General features: G+C 38.5%; 1 protein-coding gene across 1 annotated transcript; it reads left to right on the top strand.

The window, feature by feature from the left end:
* The first annotated feature begins 1,347 nt into the window (after window positions 1-1,347).
* On the top strand, window positions 1,348-22,548 carry LOC117303842 (anthrax toxin receptor 1-like). Its single transcript, XM_033788229.1, has 15 exons — window positions 1,348-2,422; window positions 8,284-8,361; window positions 9,008-9,085; window positions 9,952-10,058; window positions 11,406-11,479; window positions 12,020-12,172; window positions 15,893-15,953; window positions 16,936-17,034; window positions 17,696-17,765; window positions 18,178-18,259; window positions 18,546-18,641; window positions 19,256-19,375; window positions 20,573-20,707; window positions 21,349-21,429; window positions 21,665-22,548. The coding sequence occupies exons 1-15, from the start codon at window positions 2,217-2,219 to the stop codon at window positions 21,704-21,706; spliced, it is 1,482 nt and encodes a 493-aa protein (XP_033644120.1). The 5' UTR covers window positions 1,348-2,216; the 3' UTR covers window positions 21,707-22,548.
* The last annotated feature ends 1,889 nt before the right edge of the window (window positions 22,549-24,437 follow it).

The following is a 24,437-nucleotide window of genomic DNA, read 5'->3' on the forward strand; positions in this document are numbered from 1 at the left end:
TTTGAATTTCTTGACAACTTGTAAACGCACTGTTGTCATTTTTTGGAATTATTTATTGCTTCCCCGGATTTCTCCCTTTCAGTTGTCAGGCCTTGCCAATCAATTATGACAGTTCAAAAATAACTGGATTTCCACCACAGGAAAAGGAAAAATGAGTCATGATTTGTTCCCCACGACGAACGGGTCTGGAGATGTCTCCGTTTTAAAACAATAGACATTCTCGCTGGAGGGCCCTGAACTTAGTGAAAAGTTCAAACCAAATAAGGAGGCAGAGACCTCGGTTTGCTGATGTGAGACAAATTAGTCGTATGTGCTTGGTTTGCTTGGACACAATGACCCCAAAAAAAAGACAGTTGGAATAATTTTTAGGATTAGATTTTTTCTTTATGTTGAAGTCTTCATTATTATGGGCTGTTTATGTTGTTTTATTGATGTTACTCTCATTGGTGTTGTTGTTGTTGTTGCTGTTGTTGTCGTCTTTGTTTATGTTGTTGTCGCTTTTGGTGTTGCTGTGACTTCTGTTGTTGGTATTATTGTTGTTGTTGTTGTTGTTGTTGTTGATGTTGTTTTTTTGTTTTTTTTGTCGCTGCTGCTGCTGTTGTTGCTTAAGCTGTTGATAATATTTTTGCTGCTGCTATCCTGGTGCTAGCTGCTGCTGCTACTGCTGATATTGTTGCTGCTGCTGCTACTGCCGTTTTGGCAGCTGCTGCTAACTGATGCTGTTACGGAGTGCTGCTGTTGCTGTTGAATATTGCTGCTGCTGTTGCTGCTGCTGTTACTGCTGATGTTGTTGTTGGGTAACTGAAATCTTAACCAACATTTTTCGAAAATTTGCGAACACAATTTATTTGAGTTCAACATAGTCCACCATTGCTCTATAGTGAAATGATCTGATGCCACTATTGAACTTAAAAAGTTCAACGCCGAGTTCACAAGGTAGGCCTACTGCATGTGTGCGCAATACGCCTGTGACCTCGGTCCTACATAACGAGGAGAATGCACCTTCCCCTCCCCTCCCCCATCACCTCCCCTCCCTGGGGGGATCTGAACCGCAAACATCTGCAGCACATCATAATTTCCATTTAGATATTTCTTCAAGGCTTTATAAAAAAAAAAACATTGAAAAACAAAATTGAAATTTTTTTGAAGGCGGAAATGATGTTTTTACAACCCGAAGCGGCTCCATGTTGACTTTATTTTCAGGCTGCTTCGCTCATCACTGGGTAATAGTAAAACAAATGAACCATGACATTGAATGAAAACCATGACGCGTGTCTGTTATGTTTGATTATGTTGGATAAACCATTGCAATTTGTAGCTCCTTCAACAGTGCAGTGCATCGTTCCAACCAGCGGATGTAACAACTCGCGCTCACCAAATTGATAATTCTGTCAGGGTAGAATTTGTTTTGTTATCTTGGAAGTTCCGCAGGGGAAGGTTTTCTAGTGGTGACCTAACTTCCGTGGAGTGGTCGTTATCACTGCAAAGGACTGGCCTTGTCGAAGACTGACCCTGCTGCGCAGTTGTTTAAAGGACACCGGACTCGTACTCACACAGTACAATACAATGAAGTAGTTATAAGAAAGTCTGATTATGCAAAGCACTCATTTTGGACTAAGCCCTTGATTGTGTTAAAATATAAGTCTCTCTGCAAATTTGAGGTATAATTCTATGTTAATCGCCCTCGTTCGTCTGGAATTTCTGAGGTCTACTCTTGTAACATTTTTCGTAGAAGGAACAATTATTTTTTATTAGTACTTCTGCCAGGTTTTACTCAACTAAAGGAGGTCTCTATTTTTTGTTCTGTTTTGCCGAGGGACTTGTGTGATTGTACTGCGATTACATACAACAACATTTTTTACTCCAGCTCAGACACATTTGTTTGCAACCAGCTGTTCAGCTAACCCAGAACACCGTGAGATCTTGTAATCCGAAACGATTGAATAAGGCAGTCAAAGGGGTCAAAGGATTTTATTGTTGAGGAAAAAAAGTCAAAAAACACATACTGGGGAACAGCACCACTTGTGAAGTGTATGAGTCACCATTTTCCCCAGGTACTCCGCCCCGTATAGCGCAGTTGCACAACAACGGGGTATAGCATTCCAACTTCATTCCTGAGTGAAAGAACAACGAACTCACACCAAGGACCATTCTCAGAAAAATCAACTGGTGTTCTTACAATACAAGAGCTGATCAAGATACTCTCTTCTCTGTACATGAAAATAATGGCAGTTGTACCCAGGATGTTCGAGGATCGACAACAACAACTTTACCGTGCGTCGACGGCGGTGTTGGCCGTCTTGTTTCTCTGTATCACGGCGGGGAGTACAGCCAGTGTTACCCCAGTTGTCGATGCTGGTCTTTTGGTCGGAAATGATGCGCAGTGCTCTGGAGGTTTCGACTTGTATTTCGTTCTTGATAGGTGAGGATTTTGTCTTGTTTTCTCCTCAGATTGAATATTCTCCTTTCTCTTTCTCGGAAAATTGTCCGTATGTTCAACCCCTTTTCATTCGTTGAATGAAAAAAAGTATTTTACTCTCTCAATAGGAAAATATCGTTTTGTAAACTGTGAAAAAGTGCTGGAAGGATCCTGAAAGTTTTCCTTCCTCTTTTTGTGAAGGAGTTAACAACTTTTTACCTTTACCTAACAATGCCTCGAATTGTTTAAAAAAGGTCTGTTTCTTCCTTGAAAGTAAATTGTAACAACATTCTAAACTTGGTTTTGCTCGAGTTATCGAGAAACGCATGCTGTAAAAATAATTATGTCACTCTTCATTGAACATTCTGGGATTTCTGATCAATCTTTTTCCAACTGTGCATGTCAGCTCTTCAGCTCACGCATAACACTTGTGCATAATGAATGTCTGGCAGGTTGTTTGTATGTTTTCAAGACAGACTGTTCAAGGAGAATTGTTGTAGCCTTCGAGAAAGACTCTGCTATTTAGGGTCGAAACTGCTTTTTAAGGTCGACACATCAGGCATAATTTGTTTTGCAATATCATAGGTCTCTTTGGTTGCAACAGCTAATTATATTTTCTCTTGTTTATAACCAGTAATATTATGCTATGTGAAGTACTGGGTTTGTTTTATGACTCTAAAAACGCAATCTGTCGATGTCATGATCGATGATACAAATGGTTCAGACCTCGCTATATTCTCTCGCGATATAGACTTTGAAACTAAAACAAAATGAGTGATCAATTATAACGGGGTTTTCGCGCTCTTACTTTCAGCGAGTGTACTCACTGTATCTCCTGCGATCTTCCATATTTGGTCATTACACTTGGGTTGATACAATGTGAAAATGAATCATTATTTTATGGTTATAAGGAAGGATGTGCTCAATCTGTCATCTGTTCCTATTTTTGGTTTAAATAAAATCAGAGAGTGCTTAATGACAAAGTCGAGTGGCAGTGTCAGATGTCCAATTTTTAAAACCTATAAACCACAAAATGGTTCACAAGCGACACCCGCTCTGGTGATCACTTTGTGAACAACCACAAATGTGGGCGTGTCCTTTTAAGGAAGAATATATTGGGTGCGTTCGTTAAGCTTCCCGGTGTGTGGCGGTTTTTTCTTCCAGGACGAACGTGGGTAATTATCTGCACACGTTGGTCCTGGGAAAAAAAAACACACACCGGGGTCTACCCGGAGAAGCTAAACGATCGCACCCATTAAACCCTTAGAAGACGTTTGCGCAACCGGCTAGGAATTTCCCTCCAGTGACAGATAGAGAAAGGAATTTATGTAAATTCATGTCGCTCCGTTTTCGAACAAAGACAGGATTCATTCCTCATACTAACAAACGACACATTTTGTCCCGTCCGGCCAATTAATGTGTAGTGGAATTAAAGACAGTGGACACTATTGGTAATTGTCAAAGACTAGCCTTCACAGTTAGTGTATCTCAACATATTATGCATAAAATAACAAACCTGTGAAAATTTGAGCTCAATCGGTCGTCGAATTTGCGAGATAACAATGAAAGAAAAAAACACACTTGTCACACGAAGTTGTGTGTTTTCTGATGCTTGATTTCGAGACCTCAAGTTCTAAACTGGAGGTCTCGAAATCAAGTTCGTTTTGATGTTTCATACCATCAACCTCTTCCCATTACTTGTAATCAAGAAAAGTTTTATGGTGATAATTATTTTGAGTAATTACCAATAGTGTCCACTGCCTTTAACTATACTGCCACATTTTTTCTCGCTCGTTCCAAGTCGGTTCTTTCTTTGAACATGATGCAAATTAAGGACGACCTTGTAGATTCAAGGGCCTTTCTGTCAAGCAAGATACTACATTAACTTAACTTAACTTAACTTAAATGCATTTATAAAGCGCTTTAACACTGTTTCAAAGCGCTGTACAGTCAAGAAAAACATTAAAATGCAGGATTAAAAAACATGAGCAAAAATAGCAATACGGTTTTTAAAAAAATACACAGAAGTTAAAAAAGTAGCAATTTAGTAAAAACCTTGCATTACAAACATTTATATTATACAGAATAAAATACAAAAAAATAAGCGTCAACGGACCCATAGTAAATCAACCCCACTATACTGAAAAAAAGGAGACAGAATTGAAAAAAAAAAAAAAAAAAAAAAGAAACATTAGTCATGGTCATAGCATAATTATTATGGGAAATAATTGTTATGTCATAATGGCCACATTAATTCAAGAGAGTTTCAAAACTAACAGCTGAACAAGTTTTGAGAAGTGCCTCCTTATTTCCTCATGTTGATAAAAGTCAGACATTGCAATCTTTAATTAGCGTCATAATGTCAGGAGCAAATCAATTCAAGAGATATACAAAATGCACAGAGCAAGAAAAGTAACTCTCAGCTGAACAAGTTTTGACATAATATTATGTGCCTTCTTCACATCGAAATTTTAGAAAATCAGTGCAATCTCATTTTGTTTAAAAGACACTGGACACTATAGGTAATTGTCAAACACTAGTCTTCACAGCTGGTGTATCTCAACATAATGCATAAAATAACAAACCTGTGAAAATTTGAGCTCAATCGGTCGTTGAAGTTGCGAGATATTAACTCACAAAGTTGTGTGCTTTCAGTTGCTCGATTTCGAGCCCTCAAATTCTAAACTTGAGGTCTCGAAATCAAGTTCGTGGGAAATTACTTCTTTCTCGAAAACTACGTCACTTTTAGAGGGAGCCGTTTCTCACAATGTTTTATACAATCAACCTCTCCCCATTACTCGTTACAAAATAAGGTTTTATGCTAATAATTATTTTGAGTAATTACCAATAGTGTCCACTGCCTTTAAAAGGGCTTTCAGATTGAAATATTTTACATGGATAAATTACCTCTTTCTCAAAAACTACGTTACTCCAATAAGATCTGTTTCTCACAACTTGAGGTATCGAAATCAACCATAAGCGCACACAACTTCGTGTGACAAGGGTGTTTTTCTTTCATTATTACCTCGCAAGTTCGATGACCGATTGAGCTCAAAGTTGCACTAGTTTGTTATTTTATGGATTTGTTGAGATACACCAACTATGAAGGCTAGTCTTGGACAATTACCAACAGTGTCCACTGACTTTAAATAAGAGGGACCGGCGGGCACATTCTTGAAAGCAAAATATTTTCAAGAGGAAGTTCTTGTAGAAATTGATATGAATCACAAGGACATCTTGTTGAGTAATGTAATATTGTGTAATGAAATGGAATGTCTGTTTTGTAATGCAAGTCCAGTTTGATGTCGCATAGATTACATTTTTGTTATGAATGTTGTTGTGTGTGGTTGCTATTGTCTACGCTTCAAGACAATAGACGGAATTCATCTGGGACACAAGATAGACTTGTGCAGTTGTGAACTAGTCCTTGTTTGCAACGGTCTCGTTCGTGTCCATTCTGAAACGGCAGTGCCGCAATGTTCAATCGTGCGTAAAGGACTTGATTTCGAGTCTACGAAGGGTGAGATCAACTGTTTGTTTTGGATTTTTGTCGTGTTATGAAGCGCCTTAAAGGCACTTAACACCATTGGTAACTGCTCAAAATGATTTGTTTACCTTGTAAGTCTGCTGCCACCTAGCGTCAAAAACCCCAATAGGAGGACTAATAAAAAAACTGCTTTGCTTCGCCATGTGGATAACAAGTTGATACATTAATTTTATGCCAAGTTTTCAATTTCCCCGGTCGTAAGAAAAACTAAACTAGAAGTCGGCCCTCTCCTGTTCCCAATTTCATAAGCAGAGAAAGTAGCCCAGCGCAACAAATTGGTGCTTATCGACCAACTACCATGTCACGTGTACAATTTGTGACTGGAATCCCGCTCATTTCTGCTGAGCAGAAACTTGTTAAGGTTGTCTACAACTGGGCCCTGAAGATAAGCAAATTACATCGGTTCTTTTCTCAGAACCGGCACTTCTCACAATTTCTTTCGATAGGTGATTGTATCCCGCAAGTTTACTAAAACAAAACTTCTGTAACAGTTTTTTTTTAAAATTATGATCCACACAAACATTAGTTTCACCGCTCACTTTTTTTAAAACACCATTTTATACTTTGTCTCTTCTAGAGGTCATCAACCATGCCTTAAACTGTCCTTTGTCCACCATTCATCCACATGTCGGTCATAATAATAAAATATCACTTTGTTTAGAATAACTGCCGAGTTTCCTGCTACTTTTCCGGTGGCTCTCCACACTCATCATGGTCCCTGATAAAGTACGGAAGGATCCATTAAAGGCAAATGACACAACTGGAGTATTACTCTAAATAATTGTTAGCATCCAAACTTACTTGGGAATGAGCATTGGAGAGCAGCTGTTGATAGTATAAAACATTGTATTGTGGGAATTCGAAACGGCTCCCTCTGAAGTAAGTTTTGAAGAAAAGGGTAATTTGTCACACAAATAATAAAAGACTTCAGGCCTGAAGCCCTTTTTACGTCTCTGAAAGCACACACATTAATTTGTGCAACAAGGGTGTTTTTCTGTCAGTATTCTCTTGCAACTTCGATGACCATTTGAGTAAAAATGTTATTTTATGCACATGTTGGGATACACCAAGTGAGAATACTGGTGTTTGACAATACCAAAGATGTACAGTGCCTTTAAATTTGCATTATTCTATACAGCTAGGCAGTCAGAGGTCTGTATCCAATGGGAAGTGGTACCATAAAGTTATTGTATAGTCTGGACGGTTCGGGTGTAGACTTTGACCACATGTTCGTGGAACTGCTTTGAACTTTAAGAAGGATGACAATCAATTTACAAAGACTTGTCTCTTGCCAGGCTTTGTAATGTTACGCTCACTCCACATTGACAGTGAACTTTGAGTATTTTGCGACAGATTGTGCTTGTTAATAAATGCTGCTTTAAGTCCCCAAAGCCTACTACACGTTTGCCATCCTCAGCTGTCCGTTACTCATTCATGCTCTTGACGACGGACAGAATGTTCGAAACGTTCACTGCGGTTTCTCTCGGAACCACGCCTAAATTCCCAAAGAGAAATTTAATTATGCATGATTTCAAGGTGTAAAGATCGTCACCCACCATCCATGCAAACATTCAGGTAACATTTTAGATAATCAAATAATGTCTAGATTTACACTGGATTTGTCTGGACGTACCCCTCCCCCAAGTATTGGGTGCGTTCGATTAGCTTCCCTGGGTCGACCCCGCAGTGCTCACTCGGGTGAGCCCCTGACAAGAGCTAATCGAACGATCACACTCGCCCTCTCGTGGTGACGTCATGCACCTCAGGTCACCCCCAGGTGACCAACTCCACAAGCAGGGCACTGGGGGCTGACCCGGGTGAGCCCCGTCAAAGCTATTCGAACGTACCGGGGCCGACCGGGGTCAACCCAGGGAAGCTAAACGAACGCACGCAGAGTTATTTAGAATGTCCTAAGCCATTTAGTCCATTCATGCACGTCACTAATTACATGAAGACGTATTTGGCCATGTCAGCCAACTTTGACTGTGAGAATTTGTCACACCAATAAAAACACATTGGCAGCGTATACTTCTACTAAAAATTTTAGTCTTTGTTCAAGATCAGTATCTGCTCAGATTCAAATTTTGTGATTATGAATCATAATCACAAAACTTGAATCTGAGCAGATTTATGATTAGTGATTACATCTCTAATCTAAACCTACTTCAAAGAAGTTGTTTCTGACAATGCTTTCAACATCTCTCCAGTGCCCTTTACCAAGTAAAGGTTTATGTTTAGAGTAGTTGTAAAAGCATACCCTGCCTTAAAGCAAGATAGCCAAGAAGAAAATGCATTCATTTTGCTCATTTCTTTCCAGATCGGGGAGCGTAACCAATGAGTACTTTCAGGAGCAAACCGTTGACTTCGTGGAGACGCTGTTGGCAAGTTTTACGAGGTACTGTGTTTATTTTATTTCATTATACATCCGACAGCGGAATTTAGCGCCAATTACAAAATGATGAATATGAAATGAGTACAATGTTCAGCTTTAATACAGGAAACAAAAAATGCAGAAACCCTTATCAGTATTGAAAACCCAACCACACAAGCCAGGCAATCCATATATCATGCATGACGTCACAGTGCAGCAAATTGTAAATTAAGAATACATTATTTTTTCTAAACGCCGATCAATTTAAAGAGTTTACACTCCAACAAACACCTTGCACTTCGTGGAAATAACCACATCCACATCTATGAAGTGATCATGATGGCGAGACGAACTCAAATCAAACTATTTATTTATTTATTCATTTATTTATTTATTTCCACTGGCATAAACAGTATGTTGATGCTCATGCATTATTATCCTTGTACTACGATTTGGTTGACTTCCTAACTTGGTTTGGAGAGCTCTTAAGTGGAACTGGTTAATCCCCTCCTGGAAATGCATCCATTCTAGAGGTAAAAGGTCTTGCTCTGGTTATTTTCTGCTAGTACCCGACGAAGACAAAAACCCTCGAAGGTTAGAGTATATATTGCGTTCACATAGGTTAGAATAACTTTCATTCACGCTTTCTGTCTTCTCATCTTTCTTACAGTTCAATGATGCGGGCATCGTTCATCACGTTCTCCAGTCAGGACTCAGCAGGCGTGGTTATGAAGCTTACTAGTAGAAGGTTGGTGACGAAGGAACACGAGATTCTGGTTTTGTTTGACATTCTAATATTGATTTTAGATGTTGAAGGTTCAGTGGGAGTTTGTGTGTATAAACTAATGCTATAATTAATTTGTCAATGTGTTTTTCACAGAAAATGTTTCAATTAATTGAAAGAATCATCTTTGAGAGGGCAAGGCCATTTTCATTTGGTAAAGGGCACTTCCTTTGGAAAACCTTAAAGTCTATGGGAAACTTTTGAAGGGGCACCGAGGCCAAGACCAGGGGCAACAGAGGCAATGGCCTTCGTGTAGTTTCAGGCCAGCCGCCGCCCGGAATAAAACCTTAACACACGTTCTTAATATTGAAGCAAACGCAGTTAAATATGGCAGCCTTTTTCAATTTCAAGATGGTGGCCGAACCAAATCAGTTACAAGTGAAAGTTGGAATTGGTTTCAATGGAATCATAGGTATCACAAACAAAGGGCATTGTCGTCGTTTTTGCTCTTCTACATTGCTCACAAGTTGAGATATTATATGCAAAAGTGTATTACAATGGCAACCATTTTGAAATTCAAAATGGCGGCTGAAGATGCCATTGAACAAAATTGTACCTACATTTTTTCTGAAATCATCTTGCCCAGATTGACAAAGTAAGCCAGTGAATTCCATTTTGACACAACAATCCAGGTGGATCCAAATATCTGACATATATGAAACTGTACTACAATATCGAGTTTGTTTTATTATTTTACTCGTAACGTGCACCCTGCTTTCTTAATAAACGCAGACCGATAGAATGAGTTCACTGTAATCCATCGACCCTTGACGGTTCAACCCTCTTTCATGACTGATTTCTCCCATCTGTATAAACCCATTTTTGTATAGACGGCTGATGGAGACTGGCATCAGTAATTTACGTCAGCTAGGGACATCAGGAGGAACCTATCTACAAACAGGATTAGCACTAGCCAATCAGCAGATCAGAGATACAGGTTGGCAAATAATGCAAGATCTACTTACAAGTTTAAGGGATTGTATATAAATAAGGGAATACAGCGGTAGCGACGAGTTCTTTAACGGCCGTTTAAAACCGGCAGGGTCGTTGCCGTGTGATAAAGGCCGTCGGCTCGGGCCTTAATAGGGACTTTTCATATTCGACGACGGTAAATATGACATTTGGCGTCATCTGCGCATGCGTCGGCTTTTAGGACGGTCGTCCCTCAATTTCTACGACAGTTCTTGAGATGAATCTTCGTTGTGCTGAAAACGACAACGTTTAGCTGAACAACCGTCGCAGAACCATCCGTCGTCGAAAACGAAAAGTCCCTAATATCGCACGGCAACGACCCCACGGCAGTTTAAGAACAAGTAAGGGGGGTTGACTTTGTAAGGGGTGTGACTTTGTAAGGGGGTGACTTTGTCAGGGGGTGACTTTAGTAAAAGGGGTGACTTTGTAAAGGGGTAACTTTGTCAAGGGGCGACTTTGTAAGGGGGTGACTTTGTAAGGGGTAACTTTGTCAGGGGGTGACTTTGTAAGGGGTGAGTTTGTAAGGGGGTGACTCTGTAAGTGGATGGCTTTGGCAGGGGGTGACTTTGTAATGGGGTAACTTTGTCAGGGGTGACTTTGTAAGGGGGTGACTTTGTAAGGGGGTGACTTTGTAATGGGGTAACTTTGTCAGGGGGTGACTTTGTCAGGGGGCGACTTTGTAAGGGCTGACTTTGTAAGGGGGGACTTTGTAAGGGGTGACTTTGTAAGGGGTGACTTTGTAAGGGGGCGAGTTTGTAAGGGGGGGTGACTTGGTAAGGGGGGGGTGACTTGGTAAGGGGTGACTTTGTATAATTCAAGTGTAGTCCCACATCTTGCAGGAAATTACTGTATGTTAAAGGCAGTGGACACTATTGGTAATTGTCAAAGACTAGCCTTCACAGTTGGTGTATCTCAACATATGCATAAAATAACAAACCTGTGAAAATTTGAGCTCAATCGGTCATAGAACTTGCGAGATAATAATGAAAGAAAAAATACCCTTGTCACACGAAATATTGTGTGCGTTTAGATGGTTGATTTCGAGACCTCAAGTTCTAAATCTGAGGTCTCGAAATCAAATTCGTGGAAAATTACTTCTTTCTCGAAAACTATGGCACTTCAGAGGGAGCCATTTCTCACGATGTTTTATACCATCAACCTCTCCCCATTACTCGTCACTTGATGCTAATAATAATTTTTAGTAATTACCAATAGTGTCCAATGCCCTTTAGAGCGCCCTGAGCCTCACTGGGTGACGGATATGCGCGCTATATAAGAAGCCACGTTTATTATTATTATCTTGACTATTTAGATGATGGGACGGCTAGTGTCATTATAACACTGACTGATGGAAACTTGGATGATCGACTCAAAGCTGCTGAAGAGGTGGGTCACACAAATCATTTTATCGAATTGTCGTTCATTAGCCTATTTTACTTTCCTTTTTCCCAGTTCAAAACGAATCTTAAAGGGAAGGCACACGTTTGGTGATTGTCAAAGACCAGTCTTCTCACTTGGTGTATCCCAACATACGCATAAAATAACAAGGCTGTGAATATTAGAGCTATATTGGTCATTGAAGTTGCGGAAAAGTGATGAAAGAAAAAACACCATTGTTGGACAAATTTGTGTGCTTTCAGATAGGAATAAAAGACTTCTGGCTAGAAGTCTTTTATTATTTTAGTGAGAAATTACCTCTTTCCCAAAATCTATGCGACTTCAGAGGGAGCCGTTTTTCCACAATGTTTTATACTATCAACAGCTCTGCTCTTTACCATGTCAGTTTTTAAGTTAATATTTGTTTTGAGTAACTACCAAACGTGTACCTTCCCTTTAAAACTAACTTGTTTGTTCAATTTGCAAACGCCGGACAGTGCACTTAACTAAATGTTGTTATTATTATTTATTCCACCCTTGAAAACCCAGGCCGAAATGTCCCGGTCTCTTGGTGCCAAGGTCCTGGCTGTGAGAATTGGTGAGAGCAGCATCCGGGACCTTCAAAAGGTCGCTGACCCCCCGGCTAAGGAACACATCTTCAAAGGAGATACTTTCAATGATTTACAGGATATCATCACTCAGGTAGGACATTTCCAACTCTGATAACAATGGGAGACTTTTAGGACGCTTGGTGGCAGCAGACTAACCAGGTAGAATCCATTGTTCTCGGTAATGTGCCCATGCCCAGAACTACGTAAACGATGGAATTTTACCTGGTAAGTCTGCTGCCACCTAGCGTTCCAAATTCTCCCATTATAATTTATAATAATGATAATAATGATAGGAAGAAACTAAAAATAAGGCCAAGTAAAAAAGAAACATGTTTAGCGTCCCGCCCGCTTCCTTTTTTAGAGGCCGCCTCCTCCTTTTTTTCTGATATTTTTGCAAATGATAAAAAGGGATATTATTATTTTAACAGTCTCATCAAGAAAATACTTGAAACATGTGCAGGGCAGTCATGAAAAAAAAAGGTCCTCTTCATTCCCTTTTTTTATAATAAATGTTATGTTTTGTACAATGTCTTGTCCAGCATGTTTAATTTTTTTATGTGAGTTTGAACTGTAGAAAAAACAATGGATTTTTTAAATTTTAAAGAGAATGATAGCCATCTTGAAAACAAAGAAAAGCCCCTCCTCCCCCTTTTTTTTTTTGAAACCCGGACGCTAAACATGTGTCTTTTCTACACGGCCTCATAGTAAACTTGCGGGTAAAATCATGTGTAAATCTCTTTTGTGCGAGTGTTGACTCTGAGAAGAGCCGGTTTGGTCTCGACGCTTTGAACAGTATACATAAAAAAAAAATATTAAATTGTGTCAACAGAATGGTGAAAAACCAAAAGTAACCTCACTTCCTCGAGAAATTCCCTACGCCATTGTTTCTTCGACCGCGTTCCAAATTGTTCATGCATCATTTAGTCTGAAAAATCACGTATAGCCTCGGTGTTCTAGTTGCCTGGTATAACAGGTCTGACTAAAACTCGTGCAAAATTTTAATTTATGGTCTCACTACCTCGTGGCCGTTATAAGAATATTTGACCGTATCCAGGTAACGACTAAATTAACCAAAATGTCTGCTTCACCAAACAATGCGTGTTTTTATTCAATTTCGCCTTACTGTCGGCCTTTCATATAGAAGAGAATGCGTTGATACTTCGTCACTAGACTGTTGACGTTTGCTCGCACCGCATCATTGCTAAGCTTCTTCAACTTACCATATCTTCAAGAAATCTGACAGTTTTGAAGTGTTAAAAGAAGTGCTCATCATAGCAACATTAAAATGATGATTTCGACGGGAGTTGTTACTCAATTTGTTATCATCATGGTAACCAAGGGTGTCTTTGCAGCGAGAGGGTGCCCTTATGGATGGGTGCCTTATGCTGAGTCTTGCTACTTGGGTCTGGATGGATCCATGAAGGGCAACTGGGGCACTGCCGTGATGCAGTGTGATCGTAACAACGCATCTATAATGGTCCCAAGCTCAGATGGCGAAAATGAGTTCATATTTACTTCGTTTCAGCTCCAAGGATTATATCTAAAAGGTGTTTGGATCAATTGTAATGATGCTGAAGTTGAAGGTGAATGGAACTGCAACGAGGGTGGTAAATATCCGACTGAATATCGGAAGTGGGAGCCAAACCAACCAGATGATGAGAAATGGTCAGATGATCAAGACCATGGCTTCATGATAACCCTTGATTACAAGAATAATTCAGAAATTATTGGCTATTGGGGCGATGTGCAGGCAGGAACCAAGATGTTCATCGTCTGTGAGCGTTCCCGCCAAGTCAGCTGTGGTCAGTCCGCTATGAATGTGTACTGCCTGGCAGTAGATGAGTCTACTGGTCACTTCGTGTCTCGTTGTCTCTTCGGCCACACCCTGGACAGATATCCAACAGACACAGTAGCCGCCTGCAGACGACGATGTATGGGGCGCCAAGACTGTCTCTCATTCAACATCAAGCGAGGTTCGTTTGGTTCCACGCCCAATGTTTGTGAGCTCAATAACGCCACTCGCTACCAAGTCTTGTCGGAAAATTTTCGAGAGAGTGTCGGCTGCTACTATCTGGATTTCACTTGTTTCTGAAAAGGAACTTGACTTTGATCATGATTATTGTATTGGTTGCGCGGTAACTTATCTGAAAACGGGGCCAGATAAGTCCCTTTTCAAAATATCTATAAAACACTTTTATTTTCAGCCTTTTTTTGCCTTTTCTCGAACAATACAAGAATCAACTATTGATATTTTTCTTGTGAACAGAACGATAGACGTTTCACAGGTGTAAAACACTCTCGCCTCAGGTTCATTTGTGTGTTACTTTCCTTTGCTTCAGAGAATCATTAACTGTGATAACGGACAAACATTATACTCGCTGTGAACAACTTAAATGCCGCAAACACCACACTTGATTATGTTGTTGTGTTGCGTTGTCATCTTATTATACACAGCTATGCTTTTTTTCCTGAGGCTATGATTGTAGTACGAGATGACGTATACTGTCAGTTTGGTAGAGAATAAACAATACCGAATGTTGTAATTAGAAATTGTTAAAGACACTATGCTTACTCACTGATATCTCTTGCAATTCTCGCGTGTTTTCAAAAGTTGTGTTGCGCGCCAAGGTTCGTGTTGCGCCAAGGTTCGCGTTGTAAAGCCAAAGTGGGATACAACGGAAGCTTGTTGAAAACCAGAGAGACATAGTTTCAACAAATATTGAGTGGCTCAGAGTGGAATGGGAGGAATATTATCGCCAGGTAAAATTTGGACTGTTCCATTTCAAGAGGCGAAGCCAAGTGTAATAGAAGAGTCCAAATTTTACCGAGCAATAATATTCCTTACATTCCACGTGTTAAAGCCACTCAATATTTGTTTGTTTTGATGTATTTTAAAAGTATAACATTATGAAAAATCACACAAATTACTTGACAACCAAAAATCATATAGCGCCGCGTAGCGGCAACAATGTACAAATTTAATAGCAATCGGATCACAACCTTTTGCACAGGTGCTCCTTTGTTTTGGCAGCGGCGCGGCGGCGCTGTACTGCTCAAAAACATTGGGAACAAGGATGATCCTAACTGTTGAATTGGAAATGCTATTCCCCATGGGCGAATAGGTCTTATTGATCGCCGGTGCGGATGGGAGTTATAGTGAATGTCACGTGAAGTAAGTTCCCCCAATCAAATGACAAGGATCTCACACGCTCTATGCGATGCACTGTAAAATCAAGAATGTCGACTACCTTATTGCACCGTAGTTCAAGGGATATGCACGAAAGTAATAAAAATGAATGTTAACAAAGACTGTGTATTTTGTGTTCAATGTTTTCGAGTTGAAGGGACATCGCATAACGCAAACGTGTGCGCACACGTATGCAATGTCGTGAAACAAATCGCGAATTTATGTGCACACGTGTACAATTACGTATGCGCACACGTTTGCGATATGCGATGTCCCTTCAGGGCCACCATAATATCTTGACACTCGTGGGAGCGGATGGAGTCGCGATTACTTAAGATTACACTGCTGTATAAACCCAGAAACTGGGGCGCTGGGGCCCTTTTTTCATACGACCGATAATGACAAAATTTCGAAAAAAGGAGTACAGCGCCCCAGTTGGGTCTAACTGCTGTATTGGGGTATTTACAGTCATGTGTCCATTACAACTATAGTTGTATATGATTGGCCACTTTATACTGTGTCTTTCTCAAAATTTCAAAAAGGTTGTTCGGCTTAAACTCTAACAACCCAACCCAAACAGCTACGGTCACCCTAATTTTGTATCTTCTTTAATTGCTTAATTAGATTGTCAACACATCGTGCATTGAAATTTTATCTGCATCACCAACATCGGTCTGCTCTGGGGGTGAGTATAATAACAGTAGCTGGTGTCGATAATTAAGTGCCATCTGTGAAATTTACCAGCCTTTTCCCCCTTTGATGCATTGCATGGTGAGGTTTCAATGTTATTGGGTTTGCGGTAACGCCGTGTTTGTCTTCTTGCCAGGTAGATTGTGTTCTTCTGAGAACTTGTCTTGCCTGGTATCTACTAGATTTTTCGGAGTTCGGGAGACCGCTGTTTCATAATAAAGAATGTATGAAGAAAGTGTATCTTGAGTCCATTTAGGGGTGGAATACCACAGTCCACCAGCCCCATGCTCCCCCCTCTCCCACCCCCAGTGATGGGTGGTGAGGTGTTCCCTAATTAATTTATAGAATTATATTTTTTGTAAAATGTTGTTGTTGCTCATTAGATTTTAATTTGATGTATTGATCCGTTTTTGTTTTGAAAATGTTCTTATTATGGATTGTGTACAAGTTTATTGTTGTTCAAAATACGTTCGTCAAATTTGCACCGGCACACTCGTGTGGGGTATCCGCAGGAATAATAAACACGCTAGCTCGGCTTTTCGGGGTGGCTCAAAATTTTAAAAGTGAAAAAGGGAAAAGGGAAAGAGCGGCCATCTTTTGTTACCATTAGAATAATATGTTAATTGGCTAAGATTATTCAAACATGTAGTGTTCTGAATTATTATTATTATTATTATTATTTTTTGTTGTTGTATTGTTTGACCCAAGTTTGTTCAAACTTCACTTGTTTATTGTGATTAATGTTTCATACTGTTAAAACTTCGGTTTTATGATTATTGAAATATAAACGCTAGTTGGCAGCAGACTTGTAAATTTTCATTGTTTTCATAGTTCTGAGCATGCACACAATTCTTAGAACAATGGATTTAACTGGTAAGTCTGCTGCCACTCAATGACCCCAAAGGTCTATCATTTCCAGAAAGTGATAATTTGTTCAACTGAACACCAAAATATGATGATTGATTATTGAATTGCAGAAGCCTTTAACGTCAGCATTACCGGTAATGGTTTCACGAAGACAAACGATATCAGTAAAGTCACGTGTAATTTCCGTCTGAATGACACTGACAATCAAGGTAAGAAACTGTTTACAAGGTCTGTCAAATAATAATTGACAAATGGATAAGTGTTTAAAATAAATAAGAACAGCAGTAATAGTCGGAAGAAAATTGCTTAAAGACACTGGACACCTTTGGTAATTGTCAAATACCAGTCTTCTCACTTGGTGGATCTCAACATATAAAGCTATAACAATTTAAACTCAATTGGTCGTCGAAGTTGCGAGATAATAGTGGAAGAAAAAAACACCCTTGTCACATCACAAGAAGTTGTGTGCTTTCAGTTCGAGACCTCAAAATCTAATTCTGAGGTCTCGAATCGAATTAAAATATTTTAGTTGAAAATTGTCAAACTCTCTCCATTAGTACTCGTTACCAAGTAAGGTTTTATGCTAACTATTATTTTGAGTAGTTACCAATAGTGTCCACTGCTTTTAAGTCGGAGCCGAAACATAATGCATGGTTTATAGTATGACCCTCTTGCAAACCATCCTCAACTATTTCCCAAATCACCGTTATTTCCAAAAGCATCTTCAACTATTTCATAAATCCATTTTCCACTTTTTCTGAAATCATCTTTAAATAGTTTCCAACTATTTTCCGAATCATCGCCAACTATTTTTCAAATTACCTTCAACTTTTTCCCAAATTATCTCCGAAATTTGTTTCCCTCTTGTAGAGGTACAGCCGACCATCGTTGCCTCAAAATACCTCCTGTGTCCTGCACCGAAGATCCAGTCCTCGGGAAGGTAAGCGTCTGTCACCGGGGTCTGAAAAGTCCTGGAGAAGGGGGGAGAAGTGCTTTTGGGATTGGGGTGGGTGTAAGTTTGCCCACGTTCAGGTTAAAGGATTGGGGTACTTTTTGAACGCAAAACACAATGTCCACATATTTACACTTGACTAATACTCAGTTTGAAGACAATAATAACATCAAAGAGGTTTAAGAGATGTTAAATTTGCATCGGGATGAAGCAAATACTTGACACCGATTTATGTTATAGCATTGTATACTATGAGTACTTTCCCGAGTTCGGTGATAAAGAATCACCAGTATTTATTATTCGGGGAAGTTCTTGATTTTGTTGAATGTTTTATTAACATCAATTATATCCCTTACTCTCTTTTTATCTTTTTTTTTTCGTTTTCGTTTTCTTTTGGTAGCTTTGTGGTTCTACAGGTGTCAGTCAACGGTATATCATTTATTTCCAGCAATGTGACCATTACGGCGACAAACTGCACAAAGGTACGCGCTTAATTACTATAACAACTTAACGATAGCCAGAACCCAAATCGGGAATTTTAAGTGAAAATGAAGGCCTACTGTAGTTCTCTGTAAAATATATTTAGAATTTATTTGTTTCGGATTATTTAACTTTCTCTATCATCCTCTTCCCTCATTTGCTTTTGTTTTCGGTTTGAGTCTGGCAAGCTTCATTGTCATTTTTTGTTTTATGAAGGAAAACAATTTTAAACACAAAATCTTCCTGATTTCAGTGGGTAATGTGTCTTTGTGTTTTGTATAAAAACAGCCGGATGTAACTGGTGTGGTGTTAGCGTTCTTATTGGCGTTCCTGGTACTCGGCCTGTTGCTTCTGTGGTGGTTTTGGCAACTCCTTTGCTGTGTGGTAAGTTTTCACTGGTGCACATCTTCCTTGTTGAGGGTTTCAGTTCCAATCACTGGTGTACATCTTCCTTGTTGAGGGTTTCAGTTCCAATCACTGGTGTACATCTTCCTTGTTGAGGGTTTCAGTTCCAATCACTGGTGCACATCTTCCTTGTTGAGGGTTTCAGTTCCAATCACTGGTGTACATCTTCCTTGGTGAGGGAATTCAGTTCCAATTTAAGTCTACGGAAGCTAAAAGTTGCTATCCACAATTCCTTGTTTCTGGGCTAAGTCAGCTAGTGCCACCTTAAAAAAAAATAGTTTTTACCTCTTTTGTGTTTGTATCAGGAGTGAAAAACGCACAGAAATGCATGGCACTATAAAAATCATGCAAGGAAACAAAAAAATTCAAAATAGCCACGTGCCCAACACGGTGCATTAATTGTTTGCTAATAATTATTTAATTAATTATGTGACTGGCATTTTTGTGGAGAACAACGGAACGGTAAACTCTAGCAGCTACCCTGTCAAAAACTGCAGAGTTCTGTTGGGTCGGATCCAAAAAACTAATTTTCCAGGCACATTTTCATTTACATCTTATGACCTATTTTTGACGATGTCTTTTCCCATCTCCAGGTTGTGACGTCGCCACCACCGCCCATTGATGAGCCGCAGTCGCCATCAGCGAAGAAATGGCCCGCGGTGAACGCCTCGGTGTACGGCGGGGGAGGGGTTGGTGGAATGAAACCAGTCACGGTCAGTTGAAATAATGTTTAGTTTCATCCTCTTAATTTTCTCCTCTTCTAAGGAAGCCATTCATGGGCCATTGAGACGAAGCAAAGTCATTTATGACTTATGTCTCACTTTGACTTGGTAATTCATTCATTCACTCTTTATTAGTCGAAAAGGGAAATGAAATTTGTTACACCCAACAAGATATATTGATATAAGACATAATTCAATAAACAGTTCATACATACAAAAGCCAATTTCCTATGCCACCTTTTACTACCTATGCAGTATTTAAAAAGCAGGACAATTCTTTTCAGAACTGAGAAGTGTCCCAAATTTTGAAAATGTACTCCGTAGTAGTAGAATGTTAAGTGAGACAAAATTCAAAAGAACATAAACTACCCGCATCACTACTAAAAAATACATGGTATCCCTGCAAACCAAGTATACATTCATACAAAAGCCAATAAGTACACTTACAATTGATTGAAATATAGTTATAAGATATAAGTCTGTTATTTCAATGATTTATTATCGTAAAAGCAATTTCCTGTGACGGATTGATGATTTAGGCCTCTGTGTTTTTTGTTCTTTCTGTTCCTCTTTTATATTTAGTTTTGAATTGTTTACCTTATGCTTATCCATCTTGACTTTTACAGAATCCAGAAAAGCTTTTCGCTTTTTTTGTATTGAATGATGTATGATTGATTGGTTTGTTGGCTTTTTTGTTGATTATTTGTTTTGTATCTTTGTATTGTTAACTCGTTAGACTGATTGACCGATTGCATTGTATTAAACTTGGTAATTAGTTGATTATTTGGATTTATTGATTTGAATTATTGATTAGCTATTGATTTATTGTATTGATTGACTGTATTGTTACACTGATTGACTTTAGTGGTCGGTCGGTTGATTGACTATTTTGTACGTATTGTGTAAAATTGACGGTATTAGTTTATTGGTTAGTATTGATTAATCATTTAATATTTTAAGGATTATTTTAAATAATTTCAATTCTCAGTAATTAAACCATTTATTTCTATCATGAACAGTAAATAGCAGAATAGTAGTGTAGTGGGGTGCCATTAGAAGAAGAACAAAAGAAGTTGAAATGTTGTAGGCCTATCGATTTATTGATTAGTCCTCAATATTACCATTTTATTTACTTCTGAGTAACATCAATATCAATCAATTATCCTGACTCGAATTATCTAAATGTAGGTCCGGTGGGGTGACAAGGGCTGCACAGAAGCCGGCTCACATCTTGAAAAGGCCAAGAATGCAAAGGTCGTCCGAGAGGTCGACGAAGGTTCTGACGTCAGACACGGACGTCCCGGATGTGTGGATAGCTTAAAGGTTACAAACGAATCGCATTATCGGTTAATTATACTCAATCAGTTAATAGAAAAGAAACGTATGCATGATTATTTTTTTAGATGATGTATTTTTACGTCCACAAAATGATGTTATTGTTTGAACATTGATTTATCAACTTATTATAACCTATAAGTACAGACAGGAAACTTATTGATTTGTTTATGTGAATTCGTGCACAAAATAATTGTGAAGAAATTGTTTGAACACATGGTTGACATTTTGTTTTGTTTTCAACAATCTTCGTCCTTAAAAAAAAAAAAATTCATCCCTTCAAAAAAACGTTATCAAGTTCTAGATGTCATGACCTCAGCCACCCAGCCCATTGTTTGTAAATCAATAACTTCCTGCTTTTCCTGAATGCATTCCCATTTTTTTCTTTGCTTCTCTTTTTGATAAAGATGGACATGTTTATGTTTGTGCTTGTTTAAATCTCTAAAGAAGGTCCGGTCTGGATCGAAAGCTAAGGCCATCTCACGGCTAGTTCTTTTTTTTTATATTATATGTGCCTATTGGATATAACTTATGATATTAAAATCATTCAATAATATTTCTGAAAATATTTTTAAATACTTTAACATTTTTTTAATGGGTATTATTTTTTCTTGTTTCCATGGTAACAGAAAGCTATCGGTGCTTGCTTTGCTCCGATTAAATCTCTGTACAGCCGGATATCTGTGATGAGGCCTGCGCCTGGACAAAAGGTAGGCCCTACGTCATAAGTAATTGCACTTCTCGGTTTATATCTGGCAAGCAGATACATACATGGTGTTACTGCAAACCAAATATATTGATACCTCACCATGCAATGCCTCAAATCATATACTTTTCGGTTTCTTATAAATACTTTGGAAATCAGATTTCATCAATGCACATCGCACTTAAGTTTGCAGTATCATTGTTGAATCTAAACATTCGTCTCCGTTCGTATCTTTTTAGGGTTGCTGCTGCCAGATGAACAAAGGTGCTGTTCGTATCTAACTAAAAACGCATCTAGTGTTCGGATATTCTACAGGGTAACTTGATTTTGTTGTATTAGTTCATTTGATTGTATACCAACCGTTTGGTTGGTAAGTTGTTTGCAACAGCTATAATTCCATTTTCGCATTTGATTTTAACATCAATGTTGATGCACTAAAATTGGAAAGTCAGCATATACAGCGAAATCAAAAAGCAGTGATGTCAGGTAGGCCTAATAACAGGTTGTTTGAAGTTGTTTTGGATGATAACTTTTCTTGTCATTGTTTCACTTTTGACGAACAAAAAAGCACCTCAACAGCTTTACAGTTCATTACAACTGCACTTATTGTTTGTTTAGTTTACTGTATCATTTCTGCTTACATGCATTTAAAACATTGCCGCGTATTCTGGATACTATACTCATTATGCAAAAAACTTTGAAATTGAATCAAAAGAATTTGCTTGTAACACGTTTTTGATTTTGCACACATCACTTGAATAAAACTTACAGTCAGCTCCAATTATCTGTTCATTTTTAATAATTATCATCTACTCGTTCTTTAATAGACCCTTCCCATGAAATATGTAAATTGCACATAGCGCGTGCGCACTAAAGTTTTGGTTGGCAAAATGAGGGAACATCGAGCTGTTTTGAACACGGCTAACGGGTGTATGACGCAAACGCGATTGCGCGTCTGCTTAGTGCACAACTCAATGGTGTTTGCCAACCAACAGGGTCTGTACGTATGCATATTTCATGGGAAGGGTCCATTCCATCCTCTTGAATTCTACACCAGTAGGCCTTAAACCGGTTTATGTTTTTTTGTGCTGTGTTGTATGTCGTTTGTAGGCCTATAGCCTTCGAGAAAGACGCTGCTTCATTGGGTATACATGTATAAACATCTTGCCATTAACTATTTTTTGCGTTTTTACAAGTTGGCATGCATTTTAATTATAGGTCCTGTATTTTCTAGTTTACCCAGTACTTCTTTGTGATGATTGTTTCATGTTTTATAATAATTATTATACATTGTACATAAACTTACAATTATTATGTATTTTAATGTAAGGAAGGTCAGCCATGCGCAGGTAAGAGGGGGCGCCCTCTGTTGTCCAAGTTCTGGAACTAGCAAGATTGGTGTTATTAAGGATTTGAAAAAGTGTTCGTAAGTTATTGAATATATGTTTACGGCTGAGCTTAAAATGTTGTTAAGGAAAAGTAAGAAATGCGATTTTTACCAAATGGGAATTCGCGTTTTGGAGAAATTTGTTTTGATTTATTTTATAGCAATTGGGGAACAACGAAATGGTGAATTTATAATTGCAGGCAATTGTAAGTGAAGCTGTTGTTGTGTCATTTGAAGAAAATGTATTGTTGGTAAACTTTAAATTGAAAAAGTTTAATTTATTTGTTTAAAGTTCAGTACGCTACCACACACCGATGACGTCATCATTTCGAATGCAGCAGGCACTGAAGTTCTAAGTTGAAAACAAGTGGTGGGTGCCGTGTTTAGTCGGGTTTGGAAAGAATAAAATTGTTATTGCCTTGTTGGCATTTTGTTCAGCTTTGTCATTGTTTACCTTTTAAAACACAAGCGCTGGAACAAGAGAAAAAAAGTCACATGATTAATCCGCAGTCAGGGTAGTTATTCTAATTTGATATTTTTTGATAGGCGCCAGCCAGTTTGGGCCATGTCCATAGTTGGGATAAAATTGCCAAAAATAACAGGTGGGCCACTTTGGACCATCCTACTTGGGACAGGCCCAATTCTTGTCAGGGTTTAAACGTCACTGTCGTCATGCCCTATCGATATAATTTTCTAATCGAATAATCATCAACATGTATTGATTAATTTACATCCGTCGCCTGTAAGGATAGATTGCACACGTGACATCTTTGACCGCCATCTTAATTACTTTATTTCGATGTAAACAGTCCCTGTGATATGTAAAATAATAAATAGTTATATTTGGGGAAGCAAGATGTGTGTTTTTTTTTACCACCACTTCTTTCTTTTTGTATTATGCCCTTATTGTTTATCTATCATACAAAATTAGACTTATGAAAACTTATTAATTTATCATGACTTTGATCTCCTCGTGATTGACTTCCTTGGGGTTAAATCTTGATTGTTAAATTGCATGTGCATTCTTCTTTTGAAAAAAAGAGAGAAAAGACGATTTTGCAACAGCCTGTCTGTCTGTCCAATTAAAATACCTCTCCCCCCCCCCCTTCTTCATTTTTTATTTTATTTAATTCAATTATTTTTTTTACTTTTTTTTTTTTTTTTTTTGGGGGGGGGGGGGGGACACACCTAAAACAACAAAACAAAAAATAATGCGTTAAAAATAAATCATCCTGTATGATTAGCCAATGGTACTTAATAAACTTGATTTAAAGGTTGGCCAACTATAGTTGTTGAAATAGCAGATGCAGTGGCTTTGAAGGGCAGAGGAAATTACTAAATTAAACAGTAATAGAAACAGGAACACAGAGTGAGTTTTTATTTGTTCATTTATTTATTTATTCAGCAAGACTGCAAACTGACAGTTCATTTTAAAATAATACACATGGAAAGTTTCTTTTTGTTATTCTTTTAAAAGTGGCTTTGTGAATCCAGGCATGAAATATTTATGGCATCATATCTCGACTGTAGAATCGTATACAAACATTTCTTCATTTAAAAGTTTATTCCCTTTTTTTTTTTTTGTATTCCGTCAGTCCATAATACTATTTACAGTTCTCTTGTTA

This window comes from Asterias rubens, chromosome 20, assembly GCF_902459465.1.
Source record: "Asterias rubens chromosome 20, eAstRub1.3, whole genome shotgun sequence".
Taxonomy (NCBI): Eukaryota; Metazoa; Echinodermata; class Asteroidea; order Forcipulatida; family Asteriidae; genus Asterias; species Asterias rubens.